At 37.3% G+C, this 24,007-nt stretch overlaps 1 protein-coding gene across 2 annotated transcripts in view; it reads left to right on the top strand.

Moving 5' to 3' along the window:
* Positions 1–24,007, top strand: part of LOC116433267 (paired box protein Pax-6) — a 161,278-nt gene that overhangs the window by 83,271 nt on the left and 54,000 nt on the right. For both annotated transcript variants that reach the window (XM_076367638.1, XM_076367633.1), the window contains exons 5-6: positions 6,491–6,681; positions 7,111–7,220. In XM_076367638.1, the coding sequence (XP_076223753.1) occupies positions 6,491–6,681; positions 7,111–7,220 (301 nt within the window). The remainder of the gene's footprint in view (positions 1–6,490; positions 6,682–7,110; positions 7,221–24,007) is intronic.

The following is a 24,007-nucleotide window of genomic DNA, read 5'->3' as shown; positions in this document are numbered from 1 at the left end:
ATTAAAAAAAGAATTCATAGGACTTTAAGGGTCAACCTCAAATTTTCCAAAATATTCAGTTCCACTGAAATCGACGGAATCCAGTGTTAAAAAATAGAACCCTCCCTAATCGAAAGCTCGTGTCCACTGTTCACTCGGATAATACAAGTGCCACTGTAATTCGTTTTCTCGAGAGAGACGAGGAAGCAGAGTCCTGGATTGCGCGAAGAACTCCGGGATTGGCCATGGGAGGTTTCCTTTCCCCGAGGTTTGTTAGACCCGGTGTCAGGGTTCCACGGCGTTGAAGTGGCCTGACATCTCGGACCTAGGAGCCGAGCACCGTCATCCCCCTCGGTGCACCAACGAACCCGTCGCTATCACGGACACGTCCCAAACACGAAACAGACGTCACCGATACACTCGCCTGTCTAGCCTTCGATATACTTTCGGGTTATAGATCAGACTCGGACAGACTATATCCTGACGAGAGTCCCGTGATCTTAACCTCAAAATTTAGAAAACAAATGTTTTAGTTGTGTGGTATTTAATTTTAACACTTTAATTTTAATTTAATTTAACACAATGAAAGTATAACAAATACATACACAAAGTTTCAAATTAATCAACGTGATACTTTTGTTTATAAAAAGTACCGCTGTTTTTCACCAAGAGAAAAGAGAATCCCCCCTTAAGATCACGGGCAATTCAAACTGCATTTTCAAGTGCTCTTAAAAAATTTATACAACACATCAAAAGTATACCAAATACATACACGAAGTTTCAAATTAATCAACGTTACACTTTTGTTTATAAAAAATCCCAAAGTATCGCTATTCTTCACCAAGAAAAAACAGAACCCCCTTGAGATCGCTATTAATTCCAACAGTATTTTCAAACGAACTAACCTAAAAAAATGTCCATAACATCCTGAAAACATACCAAACACACATACAGAATTTCAAATTAATCAACCTCACACATTCGCCAATAAAAAATCCCAAATTATTGCCATATTTCACCAAGAAAAAACTGAACCTCCCTTAAGTTCGCTATTAATTCCAACAGTATTTTCAAGTGAACTAACCTGAAAAAATTCCCATAACACCCTAAAAACATACCCAACACACACCTAAAATTTCAAAATAATCAACCTCACCCATTCGCCAATAAAAAATCCCAAACTATCACCATTCATTTAACTCCTCTTCACCGTTAAACTAAACGTCGAGAAGCAACAATCAATCACTCAGCCTCGAAATAGTAAACCCCAAACAGCCCAGTAACTCAATCGAACCTCTCCAGAGAGCGGACTGGCAAACGTAGAATAAAATCGGCAAAGAATAATCCAATCGACCCGAACGTTGACAATAAACGTCCTTTTCTCCAGTGTCGGGGAGAAAAAACGCGAGTGGCTGCGGCGACAATGGCCGGCCATTGTGGGATCGATGTCTAGTGGCATCCAGCGATTGTCAGGGTAATGACGAGGGTGACACACGCGACAAATGTCACCGGGCAGAGGACGTCAATCAAAAAATCAGAAAACGGCCGGGACACTCGACGTCGCGCCGCGGAACGGGATTGCTTGACTGGCACCCGTTCGTTCTTCTCGGGACGCTTTGTCGCGGAGGCCTTCTTGCTTTCGTTATGTCGTGATCGTGACGTCGAGTGACTCGGATGTGGCTTTGTGCGTTTACTTGGATTGCTGGCTTGGAGTTAGGTGCTTGGCGGGTTACAGAGGAAACTGTGAGTGATTGTTTTATATGAGATGGTTGGGGGGGTGGGTTTGGTTGGTGTCATGTTGGTTGTTGTGATGTTGATTGATTGGGGTAATGTTATGAATTATTATAATGTCGTTGTAATATTTTTTTAATATTACTTACTGTAATATTATATTAATATTCCTTACTGTAATATTATATTAATATTCCTTACTGTAATATTATATTAATATTCTTTACTGTAATATTATATTAATATTCCTTACTGTAATATTATTGTAACATTATTTTAATATTACTTACTATAATATTATTGTGACATTTTTTTAATATTACTTACTGTAATATTACTGTAGTAGTATTTACTGTAACGTTATTGTAATATTACTAACTGTAATATTATTGTAATATTATTTTAATATTACTGATTGTAATATTATTGTATTATTTACTGTAACATTATTGTAATATTACTGACTGTAATATTTTAAATTAGTGTAATATTACAGAAATGATACAGTAATTTATAATATTATTATTTATAATATTAGTAACTTATAATATTACTATTTACAGTATTAGTAATTTATAATATTACTATTTATAGTATTAGTAATTTGTAATATTACTATTTATAATATTAGTAATTTATAATATTACTATGTATAGTATTAGTAATTTATAATCTGTAGCATTATAGTAATATTAGAATAATTTATAGCATTACAGTAACAATGCCATAAATTAAAGAATGTGGTGGGTGATTGTTTTATCGCAAATAAAAAAAATCCTTTAAATTTCTTCCACTGGTCTCATCGTTAAAACACTGGTCTGCCAGGTTTCCTCACTGACTCTCCCAAACTTTTCTCATTCAAGAACTCCCCATTTTACAAGATAAATAAATATTATTCTGATTTTAATAATTTTTCACAGCATAACAGTATATATATGTCTAATACTATATGCAAAACATCGCGCATGTATAGCCTATAGTTTAAAAGATATAAGCATTTGAAGTTGGACACCTTCAAGAAGTACCATAAGATCAACATTGTCATTAGGAATCCGGAACGGAGACGTGGGCTAGCTCCTTGGCTACTAATCCCGACGTCTTCAGTTCGAGTCCTCTCGGATCACTCACATTTTTCTTTCCTGTTAACTGTTTTAACTACTCACTATTGCGAAGATATACACAATTCTGGTTGATAATTATATCATACATTCACAAAAAAAAAATTCTGACTGGGGGGGGGGGGGTGTATTCATTTTCAGACAAACTAAATATTTAATCATTGTTAAATATATTGCTCGCAATTGTGAGTGGATAACGGCGTGTAATTCGATACTGTGTGATTAGCTAAGATAGCTTTGTTGTGACTGGATAACGTTGAATAAAAGGTTGAGAGAAAAAAGTTGAGTGAGTTTTAAAATCCTTTATTAAAGGTATCCAATTTCAAATGCTTTATATATCTTCTAAGTTCCTGGCTATCTACGCCTAATATTTCACACAGAGTATCAGATGCCGTGTACACTACTATCCCACAAAAAATTACTAGAATCCGACAATTCAATCTGACTCATCCAAATAGCCAGCCTCCAATGTCAACCTACAAAAAAACACTATCCAACCAGCAAATTCAGAAAAATTCGTGAACCAAGTGACATCTAATCATTGTGAAATATATGTGAGTAAATTGTGAGTGGAATAAGGACAAATGTAATTCAATAGTTCGATCAGGTAGAAGATAGATTGTGACTAAATAAAAAAAGTTGATAAAAAGTAGAAAAAAAGCTGAATGATTCGAGAGAGGAATCGAATTCAAGAACAATATACTAACCAGAGAGCCACGTCTCTATTGTAAAATCAAAAGAATAATGTTAAGATCACTGTGTACTTATCAAAGGTATTAACTTCAAATTGTTGATTATGAAGGTTTAAACAAAATTAGAATACAGGGTTAATCACGAATTTATTCTTGAAAAATAAAGAAAATAATATATTGTCAAATATGAAAAAATAATAGAAAAAGTGTGAGTGATCCTAGAGAAGACTGGAACTCAAGAATATCCTATTACTAGCCAAGAAGGTCACCCCTTCTATAGTGTATCAACACATGGAACATCGAAATAAAAATAGTTTTGTCACTTAACTTATACAAGGTATTTCTTGATGTCAGTTGTAGAAACTATCATTGATATCCTATCTGAAAATAATGAATATTTCTTGAGAAAAATATTCTCGAATGCAAAGGGTTAAAGGCATCTAACTTCAAATGTTTACACCTAAATTCCCAGCCATCTGCATAAAATACTTCACACAAAGTATTAAGTAACATACACACTATCCTACAAAAAATTATTGAAATCTTGAGGGGATAATTCGAGTCCTCTTAGACTCACACTTGCATCCTGAACGTTTATTACTCGAGGATAGCACCCCTCGTGTTGCACAGTATTCATTTTATGACGGAACTATGTGCTGTCGGGAATATCCGGTAGCTAGACAGTCCGCGGCACCATTCGTTTCGCCATCGTATCTTTTATTTATCCTGCGAGCTGCTTTCGTCGGTTCTGTCACTTACAGCTCGTATAAATCCCGGCCAAGTCGTAAAAGAATTCCTGCGAACTAAAGCGGTACATTCTCCTGCTGCCGATAGTTCCGCAATTTATTCCCCCGAGTCCTATATTTCCTTCTACGCACCGATAGGTAAGTACTTCCGCGCTGGGCCTGCCGTAGTCCTTGCTCAGGAGTATAAGAGGTTATCATATTGTAGATATGATATACACTTCAAGAAAATTAACTACTTCAAACCTTTCCTTGCAATGAGAGACTTAAGGTGAAGATTTTTAATGAAATTGACCGAATTCGATTTAGTCTAAGTTAAATATTATTCTGTCGTTAATTATTATATTGTAAAATATATTGTATATATTATTATATTGTACAATACATTGTATATACTATTACATTGTAAAATACATTGTATATATTATTATATTTTAATATATATTCTATATATTAATATATTCTAAAATATATTCTATACATACTATTATATTATACAACACATTCTACACATCACTATATCCCACAATCACTCACCACACTACAAATCTCCAAATCACACACAAAACACTTTCCACAAACAATCCCCAACAAACCTCTCCAAAAAACCAAACCACACAGTTCGAAACACTACCACACGAATCTAGAACAAACCTTCACAGGTGAATCGGCTCGCGCAGGCCATTCCCGCAAATGGAGCCGCAGCTCGAAATCTGCAGAGACATTCAGGCTATTAACGATTATTAGTCCACTTTGTGCGCGGGTAGTGGGGCTCGGTGACATCGTTCCCGCGTTTCCTCCGGAGAGACGCCGCCAAAGAGCTCCTGAGGCCGCGGGGACGAAAGAAACAAACACGGTTTTCAATCATGTTTCAGCCCGCTCCGCGTGTTTCGCGGGGGCGCCTTTAGGAGATTGCGGAGTGGCTCGAGAGGCGTCCTCCGTGGCATCGGATTTATTATAAACAGGGAACAAGGGGGCGGGGGGCGGGGAAGACAGCCGGCTTCTGCCCGATGAAATGCGACGAGAGCGGTAATTAAAACGATGCGGTGAGCGGCCGCCGGTGTGTGTGCCCCGGTACGAGGGAGTTAATTACCTCCGCCTTCAATTATATCCGTCTCGCGTCACTCCAAGGGGACTTCGGCTTCTACCGACCTAAGTACGCACTCGCGCGTCTGCGATTCGGAAACACGTGTACGCGTATCAGAGCGGGTTGAAGGCGGTTGATGATCGACCCGTTTGGTGGGTGGAGGAGATAGTGGAGGAGGTGTTTTGGTTGGGAGGTTGGGGGGAGGAGAATTGTGGGTTGTAGATGAGTTTGTATCGAGTTGTTTTGTGAAATTGTGATGTCATAATAAGGATGATATCACAATTGTAGGAGGGAGTTGACTGTGGTGGTGAGTTGTTTTGTGAAATTGTGATGTCACAATCAGGATGATGTCACAATTGTGGGTTGTGGTTGAGTTGGTGTTCAGTTGTTTTGTGAAATTGTAGTGTTACAATTGTTATGTCACAATCAGTATGATTGTAGGTTTATTTTGTGATCGGTCGGTGTCAACGGTCGACACCGTTGTGAAACAGAATCTATGGTTGTGAAATTATGATGTCACAATCACTATGATAGTTGGGAAGAGTTCACTTGAATGATCGTCTTAGTTTTATTTTGTGATATAACAATGTGAGAAGAGAGGTCGTCACCATTGCGAAATAGAATCTATGATTGTGATAATATGAGGACAATCTTTACAAACAATAAAATTTAGTAGTAAACAAATGCAGTGATCTTGGTTAGATCCAAATTTACTTATCACACCTTACATTTTACTGATAAAAATATGTTAAACCTTCCAAACCTCTAGACGCTATCACACTGTCTACCTCTATCATACAATGGTATTCAACAGTTACTTTGAGAATTAACTACCATATACATGAATGCACCCAATGACACCTTATGACACCTAACCTTTCCCTGTTGAGAATTTGTCGAACTTTCAAAAACTATAAGTGTTATCTATCACACTGTCTATCTGTACCTATCACAATGATATTTAATAACATTTGACAATCTGACTATCTGACAATATTTGATGTCAATAAATTCATATAGTAGCTCTAAGAAGTCTCGTTTATCTGAAGTGTCCAGAAATTTACTGGCCAAGTGGTAGCACTAATTCTTAATTATTGTTCAATTATTAATTTTTAATGATTGTTTATTTAATTGTTGCAGGTGTCATCTATTAATAGAGTACTGAGAAATTTGGCAGCACAGAAAGAGCAACGGCAACAGCAACAACAACAGCAACAGGGTGTGTCTGCTGTTGGGGTTGGCGTCGGTGCTGGAAGTCCAGCTGAAAGTGTTTACGATAAGCTGAGGCTACTCAATGGGCAGACTACGGGCTGGCCGAGGCCAAATCCATGGTGAGTGCAACATACCATTGCATTTATTGAAATTGATATATAATTTTTATAAAAATTGTGAAAATACATTTCTTTATTTTCTATTTCTTCAGATATTTTTGTTAAATACATTATTTATTCAGATATTTTTATTAAATACATTATTTCTTCAGATATTTTTATTAAATACACTATTTCTTCATTTTTTATTTCTTCAGATATTTTTATTAAATACATAATTTCTTCATTTATTTCCTCAGATGTTTTTATTAAATACATTATTTCTTCTGTAATTATTTACTTACATATAATTATAATTATAATGGTTACAATTTTGAATAATCTTTTCAATCTTTAATGGTTTTTTCAAAATAAACAGTTCAATTCAACTCTATCTATAACACTGTTACCAGCCACTGTTTTCACCATCAACAAACAAATTTCAATCAGGTATCCATCAGGAGCTGGCAGTCCATTTCCATCTCTACAACCCAGCCTAAGTCCAAGCCACTGCACCACCTTGCCACCGGACCCAGCGGACATCTTGCACGCGAAAAAAGGTAGGACAAACTTTTGATAATATTTCAACTTCTAAAAAATAGGAAGGTTTTATTTTTAATTATACAATCAATAATTCAGAACTCTGAATATTGGACCAACTATTGGACAATTACCGTCTGTTTTAATTACCTGAGACGATACAATATTTATAGATCCAATTAAGCCTGATACAAAATATTTATTAGGAAATTACTTAATCGAGTTTTAGTATTGTTCTTTGCACAATTCTTGCAAAAAATATTACAAGAATATTAATAACTTATTGATCATTACCACTTCATATTATTCGTAATATAATAAATTTATTTATTATTAATTTATTTACGATTTACGAACATTCGTCGTTTCAACTCTAGTGACAATGAAACAACACGACAAAAAGTAACTGAATATTCAAATTAAGAAAAATCTCTTTAAATAAACATAATAGAAAGAAATTAATAGCAAATGACTTAATCAAGTTACATCATCGGTTGCACACTTATTTTTTGAGAAAAACGATTTTCTTCTTTATGGTTAAATGATGCTTCATTATATGAATGCGGGGAAAAAGTTGTAAGTGATAAGCCAAGTTATAAGTTATAATCCAAGAGGTTAAGCTCAAAACGAGGCAACCTTCCTATGGTTCCCCACGGAACTACTCATACAGACGACCCTTAAAATAAAACCAAAAAAATAAAAAAACAATGAAAAATCTCATAGGAAGCACAATCAGTCCTAACCAAGACTTAAACAAACCGTAAAAATAAAAAACAATCAAAGACCTAACCATACCCTAACCAGAACCAAAAAACAAAAATACAATGAAATACCCCATAGAAATCACAATCATCCCAAACCAAGATCTAACGAAAAACAAAAAAAAACAAGAAAACAATGAAATATCCGATAGGATGCACCATCAGCCCTAACCAAGACATAACCAAAACCTAGCCAAAACCAAAAAACAAAAAAACAATGAAAAATCCCACAGGAAGCACAATCAGTCCAAATTAAGACCTAACCAAGACCTAACCAATATCTAAAAATAAAAAAATATCAAAGACCTCACCAATACCAAGCCAAAACCAAAAAATAATCAAATAATCAAATACCCCATAGAAATCACAGTCAGTCCTAATCAAAACCTAACCAAAACCAAGCCAAACCCAAAAACCAAAAAAACCATCAAATACCCCACAGAAATCACAATCATTCCTGACCCCGATCCCCAAAAAACCCAAAAAACCAAACAAGCAACGGGAAATCCCATAGGAAGCACAATCGGCGTGCCCACCGGAACAAATGACAAACCCGGCAGGCAGAGTCGCCGGTCTTTCACGATTTTCTGCGCGGATACGCAGAAAACCGAGGCCCGGCGTGTGCGTGTGCATGCGGTAAAAGTGGCCAGCGGTGAGAAATCCTATGGCGGCAGGGCCGGCAGATGGAGTGGGCGCGCGCGGTATGGGGGCAGAGGCACGTTTTAATTAATTAATCTGCCGGCTGGAACGATACTAATATCAATGTAATTCCGTCGGTGGGTCCCGCGGTTTGCCGCATGCGTGTGCAGCTTTTCCGGTAATAATTGTAACGTTTAAGCGGAACCGGGAGGACGGAGCGAGACAGGAATGCTTATGGGGGTGGCGGGCGAGAGGGAGGAAGGGGGGCGAGGGTGGAGACGCGGTTGCAGTCGAGCGAACCGCGCAGAATTGTGCCTCGATCGCGGGCTACGCGACGAGCGGATCTATAATAAACTAGGATTCGTAAGAAAAATTCGATAATAACATTTAACGGTAGAAACAGAGTTACATTATTGCTATTGTACTTTTACCATGCTAAAGAATTGAGTAATATTATTTATAATGTGGAAATATCTTCAAATAGTCACGTTTAATCCAGTGAGTTATGCGGATTTGATTTTTTTTTATTCGGGGTCACCGATGATCCAGGCATCACGTTCAACGTATCAAATATTCAAATTCAGAAACATTTCATTGGATATAAAAGTGAATTTCGTTTTTGTTAATGGACAGTTATCTCGCTAAAGCCTTTGCACTATATATTATTTGATTCGATTTAATCCTGATCACCGATGACCCACCCGTCGTATTCAACGTATTAAATACTAAAATTGATTTAATTCAACAGTAAAGAAACCTCCCTTCCAGCGAGGCGCACCAGTTTACAAGCGAGACAGATAGCGACCGCGAGAACAGAGAGAGAGAAGTGGAAAGAGAGCGAACGAGAGAATGCTTATGGGGGTTGGAAGGGGGTGGTGGCGTTGGTGGCAAGGGTAGAAACGTGGTTGCAGTCGACCGACCAACCCACACGAAATTGTACCTCAACCGACGGGATATTCTCTCCCGCTGGTTTGGCCCCCTCCCCCGTTGCCACCCCCGCCCCCACTCTTTCATCGTACGGTCATGCACGCGCGTTCCCTTTGGCGGTACATCAAACGCGCGATTTCTTTTACCCCCGGTGTTTTTCCGCCAGGGTGGCGGGCGGTGTCACGAGCAGCAGCGAAAAGCAACCCGGTGTGGATACGTGTGTTCCTTGTGTGTGTGTGTGTGTGTGTGTGTGTGTGTGTTATCCTTTTTTCTGGCTGTGAGTACGTCGGTCTATCTTTGTTTGTTTCTGATGGAGCAGGGTTCCTTGAGTCTTGCGCCGGAGGAAGATTCTTGGTTTAGGATTTTGGTTATAGGACATAGGCTGCCTATGTTAGGAGGAGGTTGTGAATGGGGTTTGATGTTTGGAGGATCGGAGTGTTGGGTTTTTGGGTGGTGGGTGGGTTTGGTGGTTTTGGTGAGTTTGGAGGTTTGGGTGTTGGGGTGTTGGGGTGTTTGGGTGTTTGGTTGAGTTCTAGATTGGTTGTTTGGTACTTTGTTGAGTGGTTCTTTGCTCGAATAATTGTTTGGTGGCTTGGTTGAGTACTGGATTTGTTATTTGGTTAAGTGATTGTTTGGTGGCTTGATTGAGTGCTGGATTGGTTGTTTGGTGGCTTGGTTGAGTAGTTGTTTGGATGAATAATTGTTTGGTGGATTGGTTGAGTAGTTGTTTGGTTGAGTGATTGTGTAGTTGTTTGGTTATTTGGGTGTTTGGTTGAGTGGTTGAGTGCTGAATTGGTTGTTTGGTTGTTTCGTGGTTTAATAATTTTGTTGAGTGGTTGAGTGGTTGTTACTGACGATGTTGCATCGATCCCAGTTTAAATATTTTTCAACAATATTACTACTCATAACAATATTTGAACATTATACACACAGCATTCCCTCTTCTCTCTCTTCAATAAATTCTCAATAAAGTTGTGCTGATCAAAATTTAAGTATTATTCAACAATATTCCCACACACACAATAATATTTAAATATTATACACAATTTCCAATAAATTCTCAACAAACCTCTATTAATCAAAATTTAATATTTCCTTAACACAATTTCATTCAATAAATCCAAAACATAATCCATCACAAAATTTAAACATTCCAATTTTCAATAAATTCCCAACATCATTCCATCCCAGTTAAAAAACAAATCATAGGCCAACGGGTTAATCGGGTTCCCGTCTCGCATTATTTCGTATTCCGGCGGAGTAGAAGGGATACAATCAAATATGGTAACTGTTGCGAGCGTTCAACCGCACGCGGACCCCGGGGGCCGGATTATCTCCGCGTTGCTGCAGGGTTGCCGGCGTTTATAGGATAACCCGTGTCAGGAGGGTTGTTTCTCCGTTTCCCTCTGTCCCCCCCCCCCCTGTTTGCGGATCGGCTGCTCGTCTTCGTCTTTCGAAATTTTCTCTGTCCCGGGCGCAGTGCAGCGCCGGTGGCAACCGGCTCGGGAGACGCCTCGGGCCAATCAGAAGCGACAACTGGCACCCTAAAGCAAAAGCAAAGCGGGACCAGATTACGGCGCAATCATCGCACCAATTCTAGGCTCGCTCGCTGCGAGCGCCGCCGATCGAGATGCACGTAGCTGCTTAGGAGGATCGTAGGTTATGGGGTGGGAATGCTGTGGCTTGGGGGGTTTTTTGGAAATTGTTTGTGCAACGTTGGGGATGAAAATGGTAATATCATGATCAATTAGGAATAAGTAGCATGAGAATTATAAATATCATTTGCACAAATTGAATCTTATAGTAATAAATAAATTTATTTTGACAATTTTGCCACTTTATTGAGAAATTATTTATACACCATTGGGGATGAAAATAGCGATATCATGATCGTGGTATGTTGAATATGGTAACGACGTATCGTAATAGTTTCCAATTATTATCATAACAATTTCCAATAATTATCATAAAAATTATAAATATCATTTCCACAATTTAAATTCTATCTTCCACAATAACACTACACCCAAATAAAACATAATCACATCACAACAATAAAAATAATCCTCTCTTGATCGTGGTGCATTGGATATGGTAACGACGTACTATAGCAATTACAATTACAAACTACATTTTCATCATTTAAGCCCTATAATTTCATTGTAAAATCGTTTACACAACATCAGCCAAGAAAATAATAATGCCTTGATAATAGGGTATCAAATTTGATAACGACGTATCATAATAATTACCAATAATTATCGTAACAACTATCATGACAATTACCAATAATTATCATAACAATCATAAACATAATTTCCACAATTTAAACCCTATTTTCCAAAACAGCACAACAACGAAATGAACCATAATCACACCACATCTACTACCAACCCTCCAAAAACCATTTCCACACGACATCAGCCATAAAAATAATAATTCCTCGATCATCGTACATCGAGTATGCTAACGTCGTAACCATAACAATTACCAATAACTATCATATCAATAACCAACAACTATCATGATAATTGCCAGTAACTATCACATTAATTACCAATGACTATCATAACATTTACCAACAGTTATCATATCAATTACCAATATCTATCATATCAACTACCAAAAACTATCACAACAATCACAAACACAACTCGCACAATTTAACTCCCATCCACCATAAACCCCAGAAACCATTTCCATTACATCCACAAAACTGCTAATGCCTCGCGATCATGGTGCATCGAGTATACTAACGTCGTAACCATAATTATTACCGATAACTATCATATCAATTGCCAACAACTATCATATCAATTATGAACAACTATCATGACAATTACCAATGGCTATCACATTCACCAACAACTATTACAAACATAATTCCCACAATTCCACCCCATCCACCATAAACCCCAAAAAACCATTTCCACATCATCCACAGAACTGCTAATGCCTCGCGATCATGGTGCATCGAGTACGCCGCCATCGCCGGCCTCGCCGCCATCCTCGTCGACAACGTCGTATCAGTGGGGTGTCTGGTGAGACTGATCCACAATGCATCCCTGAGTTGCATTGTGCCGCTGCACGAGACGAGACGGGCCGGGACGGGACGGGACGGTACGCAACGGCATGCAGAAGAATTCTATGAGAGGGTGGCGAGAAAGGAGAGGGAGCCTCGCACAAAGGACGAAGAGAGAGCGACAGCAGAAAACGAACACAAGAGAGGCCAAGAAAGAAAGGGGAGACAAGGGTGCAAAGAGACTCCGCGCTGATCGAAACGAAAGGGGGTTCGGGTCGTGGCCTATTGTTTTTTCACCTCTCGGGTCCCGTGCTACGGCGTTTAGACGAGGAAACTGTGCGCGGGGGAGGGAGGGGGATGCGAGTCCTGAATGCCATCCCGAAATCTGAATGTACCTGACTCACCGAGCTCGCGCCATCTAGTCGCGTCTTCGATTAGGAGACTGATCGTGGCTGGATATGTGGACGTGGAGGATTGTTTGAGAAGCTTCTGAGACTGTTCTGGCTTGGATATTTTTTTTGAGAATTTAAGGGTTTTTTTGGGAACAGATTTGTATGGGATTTGTGTAATTCGAGGTTTTTTATTTTTTTGTTTCTGTGGGAAGTAGTATTGTTTCTAGTTGTTTGAGGGTTTAGGTTTGTATATAATGTTTATATGATAATTCATATTTTTTATTTTTTTTATTTTAGTGGGATATAATATTGTTTTCAGTTTTTTTAGGGTTAATTGGGTTTCTTGTGCTTTTAGAGGTTAGGATTTATATAATAATTCGTTTTTCTTATTTTTTTCTATTTTAATGAGATATTATATTGTTTCTAGCTGTTTGAGGGGGTATACGTTTTTTTGTAATCAAGTTTATATAATGTTTATATAATAATTCGTGTTTCTTTTGTTTTTTTATTTTGTGAAATAATAATAATGGAATTTAATATTGTTTTTAGTTGTTTGAGGGGTTGATTATTTTCTTGTGTTTTAAAGGTTAGGATTTATATAATATTTCATTTTCTTTATTTCTTTATTTTTTTATTTTAGTGGTATATAGTATTGTTCTTAGTTGTTTGAGGGGTTGCTTGGTTTATTGTGCTTTTAGAGGCCTAATTCCTCCCACAACCAACCATCTCCATAATCAACTAACCACACAATCCACACAAAACCTACCAAACCAACCAATCACAATTCAATAACAAACCAGCCAATAAAATCTACAAAACCTTCCAAACAGTAAAAAAACAATTGCCACCTTATCTATCCCACATCCACAACCACACACCCTACAAAACCCACAAAACCAACCTCCCAAAATTCAACAACAAACCATCCAATAAAATCTACAAAACCCAAACAGTAAAAAACCAATTCCCACATTCTCCCACACCCACAACCACACATCCCACAAAACCCACGAAACCCACAAAACCAGCATCCCAGAATGGCGCTTCTGTCCAATCCTTTCCATCCCTCCCCCTCCCTATCCAGTTCCATCAAGTCCCAGTGATCTCAAGCCTCCGCTGTCATCGCTGTCGTCGGAGGTGTACCCAGAACACTCCGCGTGGCAGCTCGTCGATCTCCAGCGGAGATACAGACGTAAAACAATATAATGGCCGCCCGGTGCTCTCCGGTAGCTCGAACCCAGGGTGTACTGAGGGCATTATCGTCGACCTCTTTATCTCCTGCCGATCTCCCTTCGCTTGCTCCACCTCCCTCTCACCCCTGCCCCTCGTTTTGTTCGCGTCTGCCTCACCCACCCCCTCAACCCCCTTTCCCCTCAAGCTTCTTCTTCTTTCCGAACTCTTTCTCCCTCTGCGTCGCTCCGTGTCCCAGTAGGTACGCGCCATTGCAACCATGCGAAACCTTTTATCGTCGAGCAGGACAATGCCGGGCCTCTGTGGCTGTTCCCGTTGTCGTCGTCGTCGTCGACGTCGCCGTCGTCGTTGCCGTTCAGCACGGGGCATCCTCTCCGTCATTCGGCGCGGTCGTTGTTGTTGTTCTTGCTGCGCCGCGCGGCCACGCCGCCCGCCGCGGAAAACACGCAATCCGCGTATTAATGGTTCTCCGATAGCTTTTGTGTCGGCTCTCCTGCCGGTGGATCCTTTTCCGCCCGGGACAAGGAACTGTTTCGAAAGGGGTGAGGGGAGTGAGGGGGTGGGGAGTTGTTGGTTGCTCCCTGTTTTCGTCCTCCTTTGCTTGTTATTGTTCCATCTCGGGAGCTGGCCTGGAAATTTTGGAGGTTATGCTGGGGACCGTGGGAGGCTCTGGCGGAATGCAGCTTGGATCTTTGGGTGGTTTTGGGGGGGGGGGGGTTGTATGATGTGGTTTTTGGTGGTTTTGTGGGACTGAGATGGTTTTTGGAAGTATGGTGGGTCTGATGTGGTTTCTGGGAAGGGGGGTGTGGTTTTTGGTGATTTCTTAGAATATGGTCGATGTGATGTGGTTTTTGGTGGTTTGTTGGAGCATGGTGAATCTGAGGTGGTTTGTTTGCGTATGGTGAATCTGATGTGATTTTTGGTGGTTTATTAGATCTGATGTGGTTTTTGAGAGTATGGTGGGTCTTTAAATGGTGTTTGGAGGGGTCGGCGGAAGGTCATGTGGTTCTTGGTGGCTTGTTGGAGTATGGTGGATCTGGCATGGTTTTTAATCTAAACCTGATGTAATATGGTTGAAATATGATAGAAACTGATTATTTGTAAATTAAAGGAAAGTTTAGACTTTTTATGTGTTTATATATATATTGACGTTCTAGAAACATTCCAAAGTAGATATGATATAGAAGTACAAACAATTGTTGAACTTATAACGTTTTGAATTAATTAATCTAAGTATCCTTTTGCATTATGAGCAGCAATAAAAAGAATTACTCACTAACAAAACAAGTAAATTAAAATTATTCTATTACACTACTTCCAATTCAAAACAGATAATATCAAAATCCCTCCAAACCACTCTCCACCATAAAAGTTGACTAACCACCACCCCCCAACAACAAAAAGAATTACTCACTACCAAAATAACTAAAATAATGAATAAACAAAATGAGTATTCAGATTAACATAAAACAGATAAAATCAAAATCCCTCTAAACCACTTTTCACCCCACAGGTTAATTAACCACCCAAAACAAAAACAATTCCTCCCACCCAAACAACCAACAAAAATTCCATCCCCTCACATTCAATTCAAAATAAAACCAATATTCCCATCCACATTACAGAAAACTCACCTAACCACCCCCATCTCCATTTCAAAAACCTCCAGTGGTTAACTAACCACCACCCCAACAAAAATAATTCCTCCTCCCAAAACAACCAAACAAAAATTCCATTCCCCTCACATACCATCCAAAACAAAACCAAAATTCCAAACTCTCCACAAAAACTCACCTAACCATCCCAATCTCCACCAAAATCCTCATCCTCATTTTCCAAGCCACCCTGTACACAGGAATATTTACGTTTTCCTTAACACGTCCCGTGTTGCGTTCCGGCCCGTTCCCAAGCAGCGCCGAGAGAGAAACTCTATGCATTGGATTCGCAGGTCAGTGAGTTGTCGCGTCGAGTCATTCAAACCGATGTCACTACCGCTCGATTTATCGTGTTCGTCAATCTTGGAAGACTGACCTCCCGCGGCGACTCGGGTTACCATCCACGGGCGACGTCTTGCGCGCCCGCCCCCGCCCCCGCGCCACGCGGTGCGCTCCTTTGTCTTCCGTTTTATTCCCGTCCGCGCCGATGAACGGCCGACGTCGATGAATATCTACGCCGCCGAGCAAACGATAAAAACGCGGGCATTTCGTGATCGCCTGGCGTACACCGCAGCGAGCGTGCGCTCGGGTCCGGATATAGGGACGTGGTTGATGAAAATGTGGTTACTGATGTGTGTGGGTTGGTGTGTGTTGTGTCCTTGTGTTTTAATTTTTATCAGATTTTTATAAGGTTTTTATGCGGGCTGGAATGGGGGGGTGGGTTTGTGGGAAGACGTTGGGTTGGGAGGTAGGAGGTCGTTGGTTTCGGTTAGGATTTGAGGTTTGAGATGAATTTTTAGGTTAGGATGGGAGGTTTTTGGTGGTTAATGGTTTTAATTGGGATAATAGTCGTTGGATTGAAGAATTGTTATTTAATAGTGGATTATTAATTGTTAATTTTTAAGGGTTTAATATGTTGTGTTGTGAGGTATGAGGTGATTAGTTTTTAGGTTAGGGTGGGAGGACTTTAGTGGTTGGTGGTTTTGATTGGGATAGTAGTTGTTGGATTGGAGAATTATTATTTAATAGTGGTTTATTAATTGTTGAGGGCTGGATTTTGGTTTAATATATTGGATTTTGAGATATGAGGTGATTGATTTTTAGGTTAGTATGGAAGGTATTTAATGGTTGGTATTTTTAATTGGTATAACACTTTATTGTCAGAACGTCTTTGTTTTGTAAGTATGACTTATTTTACATGAGCCATCAGTTTTCTATGCAACTGTCAAGTGAAGGCGTCCTTTTATTTAAACAGCTATTTTGTTTTACTTGAGTGTCAAACAGTATCAAACTTCACACACATCCCAAAAGGAAGTAACCTGAAAACAATCTCCACACACCAACAAAAAAAAAACAAAATAACAAAGACCATTGTTAGCAACAGAAACAACGCAAGAAAGACCATTGTTATCAACAACAACAAAGGAACAAAAACCATCGTTATGAACAACAACAAAGCAACAAAAACTATTGTTGGCAACAAAAACAAAGCAACAGAGACCATCGTTAGCAACAACAACAAAGCAACAAAGACCACTGTTAACAACAACAACATCAAAGCAACAAAGATCACTGTTAGCAACAACAACAACAACAAAGCAACAAAGACCATCGTTATGAACAACAACAACATCAAAGCAACAAAGATCACTGTTAGCAACAACAACAACAACAAAGCAACAAAGACCATCGTTATGAACAACAACAACAACAAAGCAACAAAGACCATCGTTATGAACAAGAATAAAGCAACAAAAATTATTGTTGGCAACAAAAACAATGCAACAGAGACAAGGTAACAAAAACCGTCGTCAGCAAAAAACAAAATAACAAAGATCATTGTCATCAACAACAACAAAGCAACAAAGCCACTCATTACCAACAAAAACCATCCAAAAAACAACAAAAACCACCAATTAAAAATCCGTGTCCCAATCCTCAATCCCAACTAACCCCGTGCCGATCAGTTCCCCATAAAACTGTCGTCCCGACGCGTGGCACAACATTCTCGAATCGATACCCGGCATAACGGCGGATGATCGCGCGAAACGCATCAGCGAGCTTCTGCGGTGGGCCATGCGCGTGGAAGCTCTGCGGTCTTCCGCAGAGAGAAAAGTTCCCGTGTATTGTGTGTCGGCCCGTTATTCACCGTGCAAACCGGACGGAGAAATAACAAACGGCGGCCGGCCCCGTCTTTCCGCGGCGGCTATTACGAATTCCCCTGCCGCGTCTGGAAATCGGCGGTCGAGGAAAAATTCTTCCGTGCGAACTAGTTGGAAAACACACGCCGGGGAATTCCGAGATGAAATTCCGCGGATACGTGATCTGGCGCGCCGATGCTCCGCTGGCCGGGGTCCGAGGATTTCGGACGTGTTCGGGTGTTGCGTGTTTCGCTGATCGACGCGCCATCTCGGGTGAGATCTTGTTAGGCGAATTGAGTTTCGGTGACCTAGATTTGAAGTTAGGTTTGATTTGGGTGAGGGGAAGTTAGGGGTGGATGTGTGGTGAGTTTTAATATTGTGGTTGTGTGTTGGGTTTTGAGTAGATTTGGAAGTGAAAGATAAATAATTTTTATTACATGTTAATAAATTCAATTTATTATTATTATTATTATCACTATTATTATTATTATTATTATTATTATATATTATATATAATAAAGAAATAAATAAGTTCAAGAGTAAAAAATAAATAATTGTGTATTATATATTAATATATTCATTATGGTTTTCAGTGTTGTTAATAACTGTTTTCAATATAACTAATAGAAAGAATTGTTTGCAACATTTTCTGCAAACTATTTTTTACAATTTTATGAGATAGGTCTAGGACTTGTGTGACCTAACCTTAGTCAAGTGGAAAGTTTTTATTTATAACTGTGAAGAAAACTGAATTCTTTAATACAATATAATATTTATACTTAATACTTTAATACAAAATTTAATGTTTAATATTAAACTTTACAATCTTGCTGTGTCAAGTCGATTAGCTAAGAGGCACCTCTGAAGTGCAAAGGGTTAAAGTCTCAATAGCTGCACTCTTGAAGCCCCTACAGAGGAATGTCAGAAAGTCAATTGAACTGCTCAGTAGTTCTAGTGTTACAGTTTCACTTGTCATTTGATTATAAAAGAAGTTATAAAAGAATCTTATAAAATTTCAAATTCAGTATTAAATTTTCTACAATATATCAACAAATGGAACATCCAAATAAAATAATTACAAACATAATAAATTAAGTTCTGCCACTTAATTTATCCAAGGAATTTCTATAAATTATTTTTTTTTAATATCATTAAATATCATTTAAATATCATCAGAAAATAATGAATATTAAATATAATAGAAAACATCAAATTTAAAATTCAATATTAAATTTTTTATAATATATCAACACATGGAACATCAAAATAAAATAGTTCTGTTAATTTATGCAAGGCATTTTCTTCAGTTATTTTAAAAAATTATCCTTGAAATTTTATTAGAACATAATGCATATTAATTATAATAAAAAATATAAAATTAACAGTTCTGCCACTTAATTTATCCAAGGCATCCTTTAAACAATTTTTAAAAAATATCATTGACATTCCATCAGAAAATACCAAATATTTCTTAACAATAATAATTTCCATTATAACATAAACATTCTAAAGTGCAAAGTGTTAATTGTCCAAGCAACAATCCATCATCCCCGCGAGCGAAGACAACAATAAAGATCTATCAGTCTTCCTTCGCCTCCGCCGAACTCTTTTTGACACGTCCTAGGCTTTAGCGTCTGCTAGGCCATGCTCAATCGAGGGAAGCGCGCGCGAGAGGGTGGAAAGTGTCTGCCGCGAACGGGATAAGAACCGAGGAGACGGTGTTGCCAGCGGAGCTCTTTTCCTTACACGCCATTTTCTTCGTCACTCGCATCGCCTCGGGAACTTTGCTGATTTGCCTCGTAATGCTAATCAATATACTGGCTGCTGCAAACCTGGCAACAGATAGAAAGTATAGGCTGGTATTTTGTAACATAACCTGCAAATTTTTCTTGTTAGAGTCTGGAATATTCGATATTATTGGAATTTTTATTGTTTTGTAACATAACTTGCAAATTTTTCTTGTTAAAAGCTAACACGTATGGTACTGTGGAAATTTGTTTTTTATTGTAACATAACCTGCAAATGTTTCTTGTTAGGCCCTAAGACGTTCGATGCTATAGGAATTTTTATTTTGTTGTAACATAACCTGCAAATGTTTCTTGTTAGGCCCTAACATGTTTGATAGTGTGGGAATTTTACATTTTATAATTTTTTGTAACATAACCTGCAAATGTTTCTTATTAGGCCCTAGCACGTTCGACAGAGTGGGAATTTTATATTTTGTTGTAACATAACCTAATAACTGCTTCTTGTTAAACCCTAACACGTTGGACATTGTGAGAACTTCATATTTTATCATTCACAATTATTTTCATATTTACAGTTATTTTCTGATGGGAAATAGAAATCTTGTATAGGTTGAAGTACTTAATTAAGGTTGAAAAGAATTCAATTAAATTGAATTAAAATTCAACAATCTTAAATTTCACAATTTTGCTGTAGTGAACAAAATGGCGACTCGCCTCTCGAGTGCAAAGGGTTAATATCCACAAGAAAACTACCTCATAAACCACTAATTCTCACTAAACAATTTATTATACCCATTTCCCTTTATTTGAAAAATGTTTCATTGTTCTTCAGAATCATTTCAATGGTCTCCAGAAACAACCTCACCTCTTTTAAGCAACATCCACACAACCCCCAGCTAGCCACCCCTTCAATATATATATATATATATATATATATATATATATATATATATATATATATAAGTTCAAAAATAAAAAATAAATAATTGTATATTACATATTAATAAATTCAATATTATGTTATTTTATCAACAGTATTAATTATATATATAATAAATAATGAATAATAAATAAATGATAAATAAATATTTTTCAAGTGTTTCGTTGTTGAAAAATATAATATGAAACCATTTGAGAATACTTTATTTATCATCTTTTTATTTATTCGAAGCATTTAATACTAAACATTCCCATATTCTACAATATTCAAACCCCATAAGAAAACTACCCCGTAAACCATTAATTCTTATTATACAATTTATTAACCCCTTGCTCTATGGTTATTTTTGTACTGAAATCAATGTAACTACTTTATCATTAATGATTTATTAAAACTAAGAAAAAATTCCATTTTTATTCTATATGAAAGAACTACCCCATAAACCACTAATTCCCACTAAACAATTCATTAAACCATTAAATTATAATTTTTTCAAGTGTTTCGTTGTTGAAAAATACAACATTAAATCATTTGAAAATATTCTATTTATCAGCACGTTCAATGAAACTTCTACAAAATAAAAAAAATCTGTTTAAATAACTTTTCACAAATAAAACTGCCCCATAAACCACAAATCTCACTAAACAATTCATCAAACCCATTTCCCTTCATTTGAGAAATGTTTCAATGTTCCTCAGAGTCATTTCAATGGTCTCCAGAAACAACCTCACCTCTTTTAAGTAACGTCCACACCGCCACCCCTCCCCGCGTCGCGTGCACACCGTAAGGGGATGAATATAACGTGACTCGTGTATGAATAATGCCAAGTACGTGTTACGTGTATAAAAAGAGCCGGGTGAGATCTGCTTGGTAAAAGGCACTCCGCGCGACTTCCGCGTTCCGAGGCGTGGGCGGGGGTGGAAAAGGAGCCGGAGTTTAAGGGGAGTCGTCAACAACCCCTTAGAATGTTTTTTTCTCTCCTTGCGTCCCGAGGATCGCCGGCTCTTCTGCTTTCGCGAGTCTCACGGTGCACGCGGCTGATCGTCCCTCCCTCCGACCGTTTTAACCGATTCAACCCTGGTATCGCTTGCCTCGAGATCGCACCCCTTAGATCGTGAGGGTAGTTGTTGAGTTTAATTATTGGGAGGCTGTGGTTTCACGTGGTTTTGGGGATATTTTTCGTTATTCGATTTTTGAGGGAGGTATGTTTGTTTTTGGAATATAAATAATTTATTAAATAATTTATTGTCTTTATGAAAAGGGCTGTTCTAATTATTGAAAAATAGGGTGGCTTTGGGAATATATTTGGTTCTTGAGTTTTTGGAATAAATGTTAACTGACATCGTTTTTAAGGGGAATAAATATATTTATAAAAAATGTTGATATAACTGTTGAAAGATATTATGGTTTCTGTGGGAATATGTTTATTTCTTGGGTTTTTGGGAAAAATATATATTTATGTTTAGAATATACTTCAACTATGCTTACTGTTTTTAAGGGGAATGAATGTTTTTATAGAAAATGTTGATGCAGCTGTTGAAAAATATTATGGTTTCTTTGGGAATATGTTTGGTTCTTGGGTTTTTGGGGGAATATATTTATTTTTGGAATAACTTAATACAGAATGTTGCTTACATTATTTTAATTTATTATCGAATCAATATAATTTCTAATAATATACGTTTATTTAAAAAACACAGAAGAGAAAAGTTAAAGAATAACAAAGGAAATGAATATATAAAAACTTGTTTATATTGCACTTATAGCATAACATTTATGCTAATATAAAAAACAACATAAACTATACACTACAGCATAAAGAACAACATAAATTACATTATAACACAAATTACACTACAACACAAGAAACAACAATATTTCCATACCATAAAAAACAACATACATTACACTACAACATAAAAAACAACATACATTAAACTACGACACAAAAAACAACACAAATTACACTGCAACACAAAAAACAACAATAATTTTATAACATAAAAGACAACATAAATTAAGCAACAACACAAGAAACAACATAAATTACACTACAAAACAAAAACCAACATAAATCACACCACAACACAAAAGAAATCATAAAACAAAGCTACGAAAACACTCTCATAAATTAAACGATCATCGAGAGAACACTCTCGATAAGTAAGAGACCAGGTGAGAACTCAACACGTTCTTCCGCAGCATCCGCTATCAATTACGCGAGTTACCGTGTCGTTAGTACACAGATCGATCACCGGCAGCGTTACGTAACGTTACACAATCGTCCAGGCACGCTCATCGTACTACAGACCATTGAATTATGATCGTCATGCACGGAATATCAGACGATTTCACTCATCGTCTGACCTAATATTCTCGATTCGCATTCGGTAGCTGAAATGAGTCACTTGCGACGGTCGCCCGAGTCTTCGTTTCTATTTTTATTGCGCTCCTCGTCACAACGTAGACATTTCTGAACGTGACCAATTTGAAACATGTGAAAGTTCTTTTTTTTATTAGATACTCGTGTTCCTAGGTTTTAGAGAGGAATTGATTGGTTGATTAATTGTTAAAATAAAAAATATAAATAAAAATAAAAATAGAAATAAGAATAAAAATAAAAATAAAAATAAAAATAAAAATAAAAATAAAAATAAAAATAAAAATAAAAATAAAAATAAAAATAAATAAAACATTGAGTTAATTAATTGTTTGGGTGGATGGATAAATAATATTTGCTTTAGTTGAATGTCATTGTTTGTGATCTGAGGAATTTTTATTTGTTGATGTTGTGTGATAGGAGATTATTTTGATTAAACGTGTTTCAGTATTAAACAGTTAATTAATTTAATTAATCCTACGTTTAGATTTTTTTATGAATTGTTGATATGTGTTTTTTCGTTTTGTGAATTAAATATTTATTCACTTCGAATTCTGTGCAATTTGACAAGCTTCCTATTAGTAGAAACTTGATTTGCAATAGCACCATAATTACACTGTAATGACACCATAAACTTTCAATTTTATTTCACTCACAATTTATTTATATTCCCAAGATCCTGCCATTAATTTTTTATTTTGCACTTGAAAGGCTTTAATATTTTAGGACTTTAATATTTAATAGTTAGTAGTTATTAACCTATATCCAAAAATATTCAATCATTTCCAAAAAATAATATTGCAATAATATAGTATAACAACACCACCAATAGTGATAAATCATCTAAAGCTTCCCCATAAAAAAATAACTCAAAACCCAGTACACAAATGATTCACGAGGCCTCCTTTTTCACAGAAATCCATCTCCCTCACCCCCTCCCCTATAATTCTATACCTATTAAAATAATTAACCATCAAAGTGCAAATTCTTAAAATACATTCAACATACATA

Source organism: Nomia melanderi, chromosome 1 (assembly GCF_051020985.1).
Source record: "Nomia melanderi isolate GNS246 chromosome 1, iyNomMela1, whole genome shotgun sequence".
Taxonomy (NCBI): Eukaryota; Metazoa; Arthropoda; class Insecta; order Hymenoptera; family Halictidae; genus Nomia; species Nomia melanderi.
This window is presented reverse-complemented; position numbering and strand designations above follow the sequence as displayed.